General features: G+C 47.8%; 1 protein-coding gene across 4 annotated transcripts in view; it reads right to left on the bottom strand.

Annotated features, from left to right (window-relative positions):
• Positions 1-12839, bottom strand: part of PRKAR1B (protein kinase cAMP-dependent type I regulatory subunit beta) — a 112265-nt gene that overhangs the window by 27057 nt on the left and 72369 nt on the right. For all 4 annotated transcript variants that reach the window (XM_033166949.1, XM_033166948.1, XM_033166950.1 and 1 more), the window contains 2 exons: positions 8027-8087; positions 3679-3800 (listed from right to left, as the gene is read on the bottom strand). In XM_033166949.1, the coding sequence (XP_033022840.1) occupies positions 3679-3800; positions 8027-8087 (183 nt within the window). The remainder of the gene's footprint in view (positions 1-3678; positions 3801-8026; positions 8088-12839) is intronic.

Below are 12839 nucleotides of genomic sequence, written 5' to 3'. Positions count from 1 at the left end.
TCACCACAAGTCAACCTAAGGAAGAGATGGGAAACTCATCCCCTCCCACTGATGCTTTGGGACTCCAGGTCCCATCATCCTAAGCTAGCATGGAACTCCCACCTCTAATATAAGGGGAACCCTCTGTTTTGGGAAATGTAATGTGTGATTGCTTTAGGGCGAAAGATAAAAAATTCCTGAATGTGGAGGACAATTAATTTGAGATGGGTATTGCAATAAAGCTAGTAAGACTGTGTTGTCATCAATTACTAGTCATCTTGTATGCCACCTGTGGGGATCTAGATGTGCCTGAACTACAACTCCCATCAACTCTGACCATTGGCCTTGTTTGCTGGGGGTGATGGGAGTTGTAGTTTGTCAACATCTAGAGGTCAAAAGGTTCCCCATACCTGCTGTATACGTTTGAGATTTGTGTAGGTATGTCACGGGCAATGCACCTCTTGGGTTCTGTGGCCTTTTGGCACCTTCGTTTCCCTTTCCTTTACACCTGTCTAGATGCCATATCCACTTGTTGGCAATAGTACTTCACGTGACGGAAGAATGTGGCGCAATGGGTCAGTGCGTCTGGCTGTTAACCAGAAGGTTGATGGTTCAAGCCCACCCAGGGATGGCTGTGGGTAGAATTTCTGCATTGCAGGGGGGGTTGGACTAGATGACCACTGGTAGTCCCTTCCAACTCTACAATTTTATGATTCTATGTGGGGTTTGTCCAGGGGTAGGTGGCAAGCTGCTGGCGAAGAATAAAGATGGAAGCCTAAGTAATCCTGGTTCTGTCTGGGACACCATGTAACTTTTGTTCCTGACTCAGATCTGAATGGGATTTTTTTTTTTAGTTTCGGAGCATTTTGTAAGCCGCTTTTGAAGCTATAAAGCAGGATAGAAGCAAATGACTCAATATCCCAGGGCCGCCCCACAGAGACAGTATTATGGCAGTCCAGTCTGGGTAAAAGGAATACTGCTGGGAAATCAAATACGAATCCTTCTTTCTCACCATCTCTTTGGCAGCTTATGCTGCCACCCGCTAACCACTTTGCAGTTCCCCCACCACAATGCATAAAAATCGGCTGCCCATGTATTATTAGCACAGGTAATATGGGAAACAGGTAAAGTGCCAACAAAAGAAGGATGGCATATTAAACTGTTAGAATATGCAGAGTTAGCAGGGGTGACCACTACAATAAGAAACCAAAAAGATGAAAGATATAGAGAAAACTGGATACTATTTACAGAATATATGGAAAAGTATCATAAGCAAACAATTCACCTAGCAGGATGGCAAAATTTTCAGCAGAGTAACATATAAATAAAGTATATAAAAGTGGTTGCGACAGATGGGGTGAACTAAGAAAACACGAGCAAAAGAGGGGTTAAACGTAACCACGGAAAGAGAGGATAGGAAGTCAATTGATGTTTCCTGATTTTTTGTCGATTATTTAAAATATTTGAAAGGAAAGGTTTTTCTTTGTTGTATCGTTTTTTGTTTATGCTTTGTTGATGTGGGATGTTATCAGAAAAGCAAAGTAATAAAATATGCAAAGAAAACAATCGGGCAGGATACAATCCAGCAAAACCAAATGCAACATTATTAATTTAGCCAAATGAATATTATTTGCATAGATGTGCTTCCTTATTTCGGAATTCTTTCTCAGTCCCCCACTTCATACACACACACACACACACACACACACACACAACCTCCACATACATACAGCTCACACCTGTGTTTCAACCCAGCACACTGCTTAGAAACAGCAGGGGTGGGTGGGTATAGAGATAAGTGGGAGGCAGGCAACCCCCCGCTGTTTCGGCACAGAGTGCTAAATTCTCCAGGTCTGTTATGGCTGTAAATCCCCATGAAACGAGGTTTTAAATTGCGGCCCCAAACTGTGATGAGAACCAAAAGTTCAGGACTGCAGAGTTGCTGAGTATATCTATGCTACAGACCTGAAGCAGTTTAACACTCATTCTCTCTCTCTCTCTCTCTCCCTCCCTCCCTCTCTCTCTCATGGCAACTGGGCTGTGAAGTACCTCTCAGTGGCTGCATTCATGAGGCTTCCCCAACTTTAAATTTCCACATTAAAGCTGAGCTTTCATACGATGTTAAAAGCCGCTTCCGGAACAATAGTGCAACAATAGCACAAGTATAGCACTGATCCCTATTTTATTTGCAGATGGTTTTTTTTCTGGAAGCAAATAGCATGGAAATGAGCACTATATTCCATGATTGTTCCAGGAGTGGCTTTATGCGGAACTTAACAGTTGGGGGGAAAGCATGAAAACGGAATGAACTGCCATGTGAATGCAGCCGTAGAGCATCTTCAGCACAACACAGTTCCCTGGATTCTTTGCAGGGGGAGCTGCAACAGCTCAAAGGGGTGGGGGGTATAAATACAAGTTTGCAGCATTATTTAGACCATGAGCTGATGAATGTGTCATTCTTACAGAGCTGATGCAGAAAAATACAGATCACCTCCATGTGAACAGGAAACACACAAAAGGCAGGTTGGCCAGAGGAGTAAAGGAGCAACCATTCGGGATTGTGTACTCCTTTGCTGCCCATCAGGGCTGGCACAGGGAATGGGCATGGCTGGGCACCTGCTAAGGCCTTTTCTCCAGTAGGAAGGCCACACCTAACCCCTCTGCATTATACTCCAGTGGTACCTTGGTTGTCAAATGTAATCCGTTCCAGAAGACCGTTCGACTTCCAAAACGTTTGACAACCGAGGAGCAATGGGCGGTCGGCAAATTCCATTGAGAAAATGGAGAACGCGCCTCGGAAGCCGTTTGACTTCCGAGGTGCATCTGAAAACGGAAGCATTCACTTGTGGGTTTCTGGCGTTCGGGTTCTGAATCGTTTGGCTCCCGAGACGCTCAAAAACCGAGGTTCCACTGTATTGTAGAAAACAGATTGGCATGTCTCCCTGTGGGCAGGCTTTTGGAAGAGCGGTGAGGTTTTTTAAAGTTGGGCTTTTCTAGACCCAGCGAATAATTTAATGCTGCATTTCCCCCCCCCTTTCTTCCCTGTGTGTTGTAGTTATGGAATTATTTTCATTTTGATGCATCTCCCCCCCCCCATTGTAGTGTTTCATGTTTTTATGGATGTAAATTGCTCTGGGTCCTACTGGCAAAGGGCAGTGTGCAAAACTTTTAGACAAAATGAACTCACTCAAGACTCCCCAAGGAAGCATACGCCCCAAGGAAGTAGAAAGACAGAAAGTCAGGATTTGCATTCCATGGCAGTGACCAGAGGAGGAATTACCACTGAAAGGAGCACAACCTTAATCTTCCCCAGCTGCAACAAAACATGTCTCTCTCGTATTGGTCTCTACAGCCACAGCACATGCTGCAAACTGCCAACGGTTTGACTTCACTCCCAAAGGTGGGCTCCTCCACTGTCTCCCAGGACTAACGGATGCCAACACACACAGCACCAGTTGAATCTGTACCCAGAATTATTTGCAAAACAGTTCCTTTTGCTTTTATCCACAGCACGTTGATCCATGCGCTCAGTTTGCAAAACTGGCTCGCATACTCTAATGTTTGCTTGCACAAGGCCTCCTTGCAGTTCTGAGCTTGGGATCTTACCCGCGGTCCCAGTTAACAGAGCCGATGCAACGCAGTCACTTGATAGTTATAAACACTTTCGGGAATTGTGCCGGGTTAGAAAGCCAGGCTTACCTCTGTGATGATGAAAAAGTCGTCTCCTGGCTCTCCCTGGACAACTATCTTTTCTCCGTCTTCAAACTGGACGGGTTCTAGCGCATCTGCCACAGTCAGCCGCTCCCATTTGTCAAGGGATTCTGAAACATAGAAGAAGACAAAGAGGGTTTTTCTCAGTGCACCTGTTTTACTCGTGTTGATTTGCCACTAAAAGTTTAACAGACCTTTTCTACAAGCACAAATATGGACACAAGTTGTTGAGCTTTTTTGCTTTTCTTTAGTTTTGCCCACAGTTGAGCTTTTCTTTTAAAGCTATTTTTAAGGGAATTCGCCAAAATCTAGACTTCAGACACTGGTTGCCATATCCGGATTTTCACTGACATTTCAGTGATTTCCGCCTGGACAGCATTCCAGCTATGTCAGGGAAATTCCGGGCTTATGGCAACCCTAAGTACCAAACAAAACCCATTTCACCCTGCCCACATCCTTCCTTCAAAATGGTGGATAAATTACAGAGGGTTGTGCAACTCTACGTTTAAAGAAATTTTGCCCTTTGCATTTGCACTTAAAATGGATTTAATTTGCCTCTTACAAGTGCAGGAGCTGGGACCTTTCCATTGCCCGCTCTGATTTGCCGTAATTGGCACTCTTAAAATTATCACTGTGATGCAGGTCCTTTCTGGCATTCTGGAACAGATGATATCCCAGACCTTTCGCTAAGCATCGCAAGGGTAATTGCAAGTTCTCCTTTTCGTGATGCAGTAAGAAGCTCAAGTGCATTTCGCCTCCCCAAGCAAAAATGGCAAAGGGCTATCGTCTAATAGGCATGTTGCAGGGTGCAAACCAGGCTGATGTTGGCAGAGTAATAAGATTGGGAGGCTGAGGAGTCAGTGAGGATTGGAAAGGCCACCTAACAGAGGACAGCAAACGGTAGGCAGAATTCAGTGGAGATACAGATTCAGGGAAGGTTACAGTAGAGAACTGGGGGGGTGAACTCAGCAGAGGGACAAAGACGTTTCCTAGTCTCTTGGGAAACAACAGTGGAAGACAGCTATTGCCCTCATGCCTTGTTTGGTGGCTTTCCAGAGGCACCTGACTGGCCACTGTGGGAGCAGGATGTTGGACCAGATTGGCCCCTGGTCTGATCCAGCAGGTCCCATCTTATATCTGTTAAGGTTGAAGGTGAGAAACAAATTTTACCCACCTGCTAACAGCCTCTTCGAGCCTGCAGCCAGAAATTTTAGCAGTGTGGGGGCCTAAACTTACAGAGGGTGAAATACAGGTAATCTGATATGGCGGGAGTTATTTAATGCTATTACATCTGAATAATATTAAATTAAACGTGATGGCATCCAAAAACGAGGCTCTGGTAGCCGTGAGTGATTCCAGAATCTTAGGAGGTGGGTGTGGGTTTTATACTGTAAATATGCATGCTTTCATGCTATGTTGTTGCCTTAAATAAAAGCTGAAAATCCAGAGTTAGATCTGAGCCAGCCAGGGTTCTATTGCCCGCCCCCGCCCCCCATGGTTATGGGCCGAATGCTTCCTTTTATAGGTTGGGTGCCAATGATGCTGCCTGGGGCAGCTGCCCCACTCTGCCTAATGGTAGGGCAAAAAAAAAAAAGAGAGAGGCTGAAAAGAGGATGCAGATTTGCATAAAGTTTGCATAGTTTATTTTTTAATGTGTAGGTGCCATTTAAAAAATCATTACTACAATTTAAATGGAAATCCAATACATTTGATCATAGTGGGGCTGGCTGTGTCAAGGAGACTTGCACGCCTACTCATCCTGTTCCCTGTTGATGAGCGACATCAACGAGTTATCTATCTTTAATCCAGACTCGGACCACAGTCCTCCAATTAAGGGACTGAGAGCCCTTCAAATGGTGTGCTCAATACATGAGCGCATATGAACACCCTGAAGCCGCCTTTTACCAAGCCAGAGGGCTGTCGCATGGAAGAGCGAACAAGCTTGTTTTCTCCTGCTCTGGAGGCTAGGACCCGAACCAATGGCTTCAAGTTACAAGAAAGGGGATTCCGACTAAACATACAAGCACTATTAAGAATTGCTTTCATCTAGTGGGGGGGGGGCAAACATTTCTCACCTGTCAACTGGGAAACCTAATAGTTTATGGCACAATCATATCTCTCCACACTCCCTGTATTTTCTGACTGCCCACATGAGAAATGGTTGCAAGGATTATCAGGGGGCAAGGGCAGGGAATGGCTGCTCAACTATTCCAGGAAGGTTTGCACTCGTACAAAACCCTGCTGTGGTAGGCATGGGAGAAGAGGAAAATTATGGCCATCAATGCCAGGAATCCTGTGTCTTTCTTATCTCTGCTCTTCCCTCTGCCCTTATTTACTATGGAAGAGCCAAGAAGATGCTAAGGTGAAGTCTTGGTATTAAATCAGTGTTGTTGTTGTTGTCAACATTTCATTAAAAGTAACAAATGTGTTTGTGACCAACGGCGCTGGGAGACCATCCTCTCCACTCCAGTACACCTGGGAACCAGCCCGTGGCAAATTATTTTCTTTGCATGCAGAGGGACCTAGGTTCAGTCCCCCAGGATCTCCAGGAGGGGCTACCAGTGTAGTGTAGTGGTTAGGAGCGGTAGACTGGTAATCTGGTGAACCAGGTTCGCTCCTCCACATGCTCCTCCCCATGCAGCTGCTGGGTGACCTTGGGCTAGTCACACTTCTTTGAAGTCTCTCAGCCCCACTCACCTCACAGAGTGTTTGTTGTGGGGGAGGAAGGGAAAGGAGATTGTTAGCCGCTTTGAGACTCCTTCGGGTAGTGATAAAGCGGGATATCAAATCCAAACTCTTCTTCTTCTTCTTCCTGTCTAATATCCTTGGGATATGCGTTATGCTGCCAGTTCATCTCGATCAGGGGTGAGGAATTTCAGTCCAGAGACTAAGTGAGGCTTTCCAGACCTTTGTGCCCGGCCCTTGGGGACTCACAGCAAGCCACACCCCTTACACACCTTTGTGCCTGGAATGTGTCCTGTGCTAATGCCTCTTGCTTGCCTGGATGGAGCGTGTGTGTGTGTGTGTGTGTGTGTGTGTGTGTGTGTGTGTGTGTGTGTTTGCATGTCTGTATAAACCTCTTGCTTATATAAATGTCTGGAATGTAGCCTACTGTACAAAGGAAAGAGTTGCATCTGTTGCTCTAGCTGTTGGTTGCAACACATCTTGCAACAGAGGGGTCTGCACGAAGCTAATGCCGTTAAGAGTGAGAGTCCTCCATATTCCCAGACTATCCCTGTTATGTATGGGAACCAATAGGAGCTGCTCAACCACCTTACAGGGTCCGCCTCCTGGCACGACCTAGCCAATTACAGAGGAGCTAGGAGGGCAAACACTCCTATCAGAAACAAGCTAACTAAGGACTCTTCTCTCCCTGAACACAGTTTTTGGCGGGAGCGAGTCAGTCTGGCTCAGGCAGGCTCACACGCAGCATGGGTTGTTCGTGGGTTCTAGTTCCGTTGTTAATAATAAAAGACATTTGGAACCAACGCTGACTCTGCCTCTTATCCTAGCTGAGTACTTAACAATCCCTGTACCTTTAAATCTATGCTGACTTCTCTCTCTATCTCTTGGTTGCATCCTGTTTACAGCTTCCTCCTCCTCCTCCTCCTCACTGGGTGATCTTGGGCCAGTCACCACCATCACTCAGCCTAACCTACCTCACAAGGGTTGTTGTGAGGATAAAAATGGAGCAGAGCAGAATTACGAACAACGGCTTTTGCTCCTCAGAGGAAAGGCAGGATATAAAAGTAACAACAACAACAACAACAATAACAACAACAACAACAGAATGGGGGGGACCATACAGTAGCTACAATAGTGCATTTCAATTGCTATGAACCAGCAGAAAGGTCAACAGGTGGTCTGCCAAGATCCTAAGCAATTTCCCAATGATCTGCGGGATGTTGAGTTTGGGAACCATTGGGCTACAGCGAACCCCATGTGAAGGCAATGGCAGAAAGGACCGCACCACTTCAGACTGTGTGGGTGGGAGAAAAGGGCATTTTTGGAGGCTCCTCTATATTAAAAACCCTCCCACAAAAACAAGACAGAAAATGTCCAGCTCATCAGGGAGAAATGCTCTAACTAAGCCCACTGCCAGCTGTGGTTGTTTTTGAGTTGCCGGGAGTAATTTTACATATGGGAGATTTCCTCTTTTTCTTTTTAAAGATGCATCTCCCACCTGCAGTCTAAAGTACAGCAGTCTGTCCTTACAACCTTAATTTGCTGCGTTGTGTAGACCAGGCTTTATACATGTGCACAAGGCTTTGTGCGTATTTTCTTGATGGGTTTTTTTTACTGCTCCACCACCAAAAGGGGGAAAAAGGCAACACACCCAAAATGGAGACCTTGCTGAGGAATTCTTCGTACATCTTCCGCTTCCTCAGGGTGCTGCCCTGAAACAGAATGAGAAAAGGGAGTAAGTGAAGCCAATAAGCATTGCCTTGTAGGAATTGGAGGGGGAAAGTCCACGCTGCCTAGCAGTCTGTCTCTCCAACAGCGGCCAGCCAGAAGTTGTCTCCTGTTGGAAGTAGAGGGAAGGGTCATTGCTCAGTGCTGGAGCAGGTGTTGTGCATCAAAAGGTCCCAGTTAACATCTTACATGTAACTCTGCCTTTCCGTAGCATTTGTTGTTGTTTAAGTTGTCAGCTGTTGTTGCTTTATTTTTCAGTATATCACATATTTGTGCATGAGCTGTGCCTGAGAAGTATCAAAGTGCCTCTGAACCAATACTTAGTCCACAGGATTCCTGTTACAGCCCCACAGCATGTGAACCCTGGGACTCCCAAAACTTAAATGCAATATTCTATCCGCCACCCCAGAGGCGGGGAAACCTGTGACCCTCTAGAACAGTGTTTCTCAACCTTGGGTCCCTGGCTGTTGTTGGACCTACATCTCCCATCACTCTTGACTACTGGTCTTGCTAGCTAGGGATTATGGGAATTGTAGCCCAGCAACAGTTGAGGACCCAAGGTTGAGAAACACTGCTCTAGAACATGGGTAGGCAAACTATGGTCCGCAGGCCAGATCAGGACCAATTGTCTTCTGGATCCGGCCCGTGGACGGTCCAGGAAACGCCGCGTGGATACCAGTGCATGCGTTCTTTCCCTCTCGCTCCCTCTCCCTCACACAGCGGTGGCGCCTCCTCCCTCCCTCCTCCTGGCTTCTCCCTGCCCGGTGCCAGCAGCGCTCAAGCGGCCACCATTTCAAACAGCCCCTCTCCGGAGCCATTTCGCACGCCGTTCATCGTCCCACCGCCGCCAGCCCCTGCCGCTCAGAAGACACAGGTAAGCAGCCACCGGGGCTCATGGTGCTCTTGCATCATCCCCCCCCCAAATATAGTCCAGCCCCCCACAAGGTATGCAGGACAGAGGACCGGCCCCCTCCTGAAAAAGTCTGCTGACCCCTGCTCTAGAAATTCCAACTCCCATAATCTCTGATCATTGGCCAGCGTGGCGTAATGGTTAGAGTGTTTGAGTAGGACCTGGGAGAGCAGGGTTCGAATCCCCACTCAGCCAAGAAGCTCACTGGGTGACCTTAGGCCACTCACCACCTCTCAGCCTAACCTACCTCACAGGGTTCTTGGGAAGATGGAATGGGGAGGAGAACCATGTATACCACCTTGAGCTCCTTGGAAGATGAAGGTGGTGTACAAATGCAATAAATAAATAAAACAATGGCTGGGGTTGATGGGAGTCGGAGTCCAGCAATAACTTCATCGGTTCCCCATCCTTAGGAAGACAGGACCACTGGGTTCACCTGGCTCAATATGGTCTACACTGACCAGCAGTGGCTCTCCAGAGTTTCAGGCAGGGGACTTTCCCAGCCCTACCTGGAGGTGCCAGGGATTGAAGAAGGAACCTTCTGCATGCGAGACAAGTGTCCAGCCCTTCCCCATGCTGCACAACGCAGTTTCGCTGCGACACTGCCAGGCTGCACAAGTTATTTCCCACAGCGTGCACTTGCAGTTTTTGTTTTCTTGTTTCGGATTGCTTCTGTTGCTGTCTCCCTGCTCCTCCGAAACTTCAGCACTGCCAAAGCAAACAGCCTAAGGAGAAAGTTCTTCTGCAGCTCTACCTGGGATCAGTTAAGCCCACAAGAAGGAAAAGTAAAAGGGGAGGGGGGTCTAATTAATGCCTGGTGGAGCTCCGCCAGCTTTCTCACCACACAGACCAAGCGAAACCAAGCCGGGTGAATCGGGGCCCACCACTCTTTTCCTTCTTCTCAACAAGAAAGGCTAAGCAGAAGCATCTATCTGTTAATTGCTCAATTAAACTGCCTCGTTATCCTCTAAAAGTTAAGCAAGCCTGTAATTAAAACAAGAGGAATCTATTCAAATGGCAATGCTGTGTCCCCAAAGGCCTGATGGAGAATGGAGCTCGTCGCCTGGTTTCCTATCTTATATATGTCTCTGTCTCCCAGGGGGTGGGGGGCGGAAGCGCAGGATATAAGGGAGTGTATAGTGAAAGGGGGGAATTATGGACACACACTAGGATACATGCAGAGAGCTTCCCTCTCCACTGGAGTTAATGGAGAAACCTGTTCGTACAGGAGTTCTGCATGTGCCCTGGAGTATGTAAAGGGCTATGAATTAAGATGGATGGATGAAATCCAGAGAAAGGCAGCAGCTCCTAAGGTTGCAGTCCTCTGTACCAGTTGCTTTCTGTTCTGAATTTTTGTAACCTGTCCTCATGGTGTACAACTGGGTATTAAGAACTGATACATAAATAACACTTGGGAGTAGGTGGTCTTGTGCCCTGCTTTGCCCTCTGTTTAAAGGGTAGCCAGAGCACTGCCTCCAGTTTGAAAGGCCGCCCAGCTCAAAGATGAAGAACGCTAAGGAGGGAGAGCAAGGGTGGCCACAAAATTTCCCATCCGCGGTTGGGCTATTAGCCATGATGGCTATGCTCTGCCTCCACCAGTGTGGAGCCAGTGTGGTGTAGTGGTTAAGAGCGGTAGACTCGTAATCTGGTGAACCGGGTTCGCGTCTCCGCTCCTTCACATGCAGCTGCTGGGTGACCTTGGGCTAGTCACACTTCTTTGAAGTCTCTTAGCCCCACTCACCTCACAGAGTGTTTGTTGTGAGGGAGGAAGGGAAAGGAGAATGTTAGCCGCTTTGAGACTCCTTAGGGTAGTGATAAAGCGGGATATCAAATCCAAACTCCTCCTCCTCCTCCTCCTCCTCCTCCTCCTCCTCCTCCTCCTCCTCCTCCTTCTCTTCCACTGCTGGAGGCAGCAATGCTTCTGAATACCAGCTGCTGGAAACCTCAGGAGCTGAGAGCACTATTGTGTTCAGATTCTGTGTGAAGGTTTCCCAGAGGTATCTGATTGGACATTGTAAGAACAGAATGCTGGACCAGATGGGCCATTGGATCTTCTCATGTTATTATGTTGCTCAAGGGGCCTAAGCAGGCACACAGGTCACATGGACACAGTCATAGAGTTGGAAGGGACCACGAGAGTCATCTAAGTCCAACCCCCTCCAACGCAGGAACCTTTTGCCCAAAGTGGGGCTCGAACCCACAACCCTGAGAATAAGAGTCTCCTGCTCTACTGACTCGGCTATCCCAGTCCTCCCCACTATGGTGAATTTCTATCTAAAATTATAATAACAATTTCTAAATTTGGACCGATACATATAAATTAGCATATGCAAATACAGTAGCAGGCATTATTATTAGTAGTAGTAGTAAATGACCACCCTCTCTTTGGGAGCGGGTTTAGTTGAACTCATTGTGGCTAACTTCCCAGCAAAGATGCACAAGACTGGGCAGCATGGCCCATTTCATCCAGGGGGACTTTGTTTCGGAGGGGGACACTCTCCAGGCAGTGGGGAGCTCCACCCTCCTTTCCTTCCAGCTGCTGGGAAGCAACCTCAGAGCGATCCACATCCCGCTGTGCACAGCTCCACTGTTTAACTGCAGTGCTTTTCAGATCTGCAATCAACGCTTTAACCGATTTATCACACCAATTAGCCGGTTCAAGCTTGCAGACTTAATGCCGAGCTGTACCAAATCACTTCCTGTCTTCCTCTTCTGTGGCTCCGCACCTGCCAGCCCCACACTTAGAGGAGGCCAAGAGAGAGAGAGAGAGAGAGAGAAAGACTTAGCAGAGGGGTGACATGTTAATCTATCAAGGACCGGGGAAGCAGAAGCTGGGCTGGGCGGCTAAGCCGTAAACAAACACTGTGATGTTTGCTTATAGCAAAAGGGGAAAGAGGAAAGGGTGCTTAATAAACTAAGAGAGGAGACAAGGAAGTGGACAGCGGCTACAAGGAGCAAGCAGAGGGCATCCTTCTCTATACCAACAGTAAGCTCATTCTCCAAGCGATGACCTTTGTTCAGCCAGCAGCCTTACTCCTCAGGCAAGGTGAAGCGGTAGCCTCAGAGGCACCTGATTCCGGGTGTCATGAAAGGGCAGCAATTTGTTAGTCATCTAATTTATTATTTGTGCTAGGGAAGTGGGAAAGGCCCCTGTAGGAGTTTCTGCATTCAGGTGCCAAAATAAGTTGGCTGGACTTGGGTACGTACCAAGCACCTTGATTTGTGATGGGGGGGACGGTGTGTATATTGGCCGCTTCACTTCAGGCAACAAATAATCTGATACCAACCCTGCCAAAAAGGCATCAATTCAGGGATGGAGGTGGGGAAGAAATGTGAATGCTGAAACAATACCTGAACCGAAACATGGCTATACTTTGAAATTCACATTTCTCTGAATTTTGCAATGTAGTTCTCCAGCCAAGAAATGTGTATAAATATACATACATACCAGCACAGCCTTTCTCAACCTTGGCTCCCCAGCTGTTGTTGGACTACAACTCCCATCAGGGGCATCTTACCCACAGAGGCTAGTGGTGTGGGGCACCAGGGCACCAAGTTCTGGTGGATGCCAGGGAAGAGGAGGAGGCTGGACGCAGCGCCTCCCGGCATCAGCTCACTGCCCTCGCCCGCCCCTGCCATGTGGTGCTGAAGCAGCACCGTGTCCGGAGCCTCCGTCTGCCATGGCCACCGTGGCATGAAGCAGCCAGCTGAGCCGGGAGGCGACACGTCCAGCCTCCACCTCTTCCCCACTGGAGGAGCCACCCTCCAGCCGCTGCCCACCTCCTCCAGCCCCGCCGGCAGCGCCGTCCTCCCTAAAAATCTCTGG

The sequence above is a fragment of the Lacerta agilis genome, chromosome 13 (assembly GCF_009819535.1).
Source record: "Lacerta agilis isolate rLacAgi1 chromosome 13, rLacAgi1.pri, whole genome shotgun sequence".
In the NCBI taxonomy this organism is placed as follows: domain Eukaryota; kingdom Metazoa; phylum Chordata; class Lepidosauria; order Squamata; family Lacertidae; genus Lacerta; species Lacerta agilis.
This window is presented reverse-complemented; position numbering and strand designations above follow the sequence as displayed.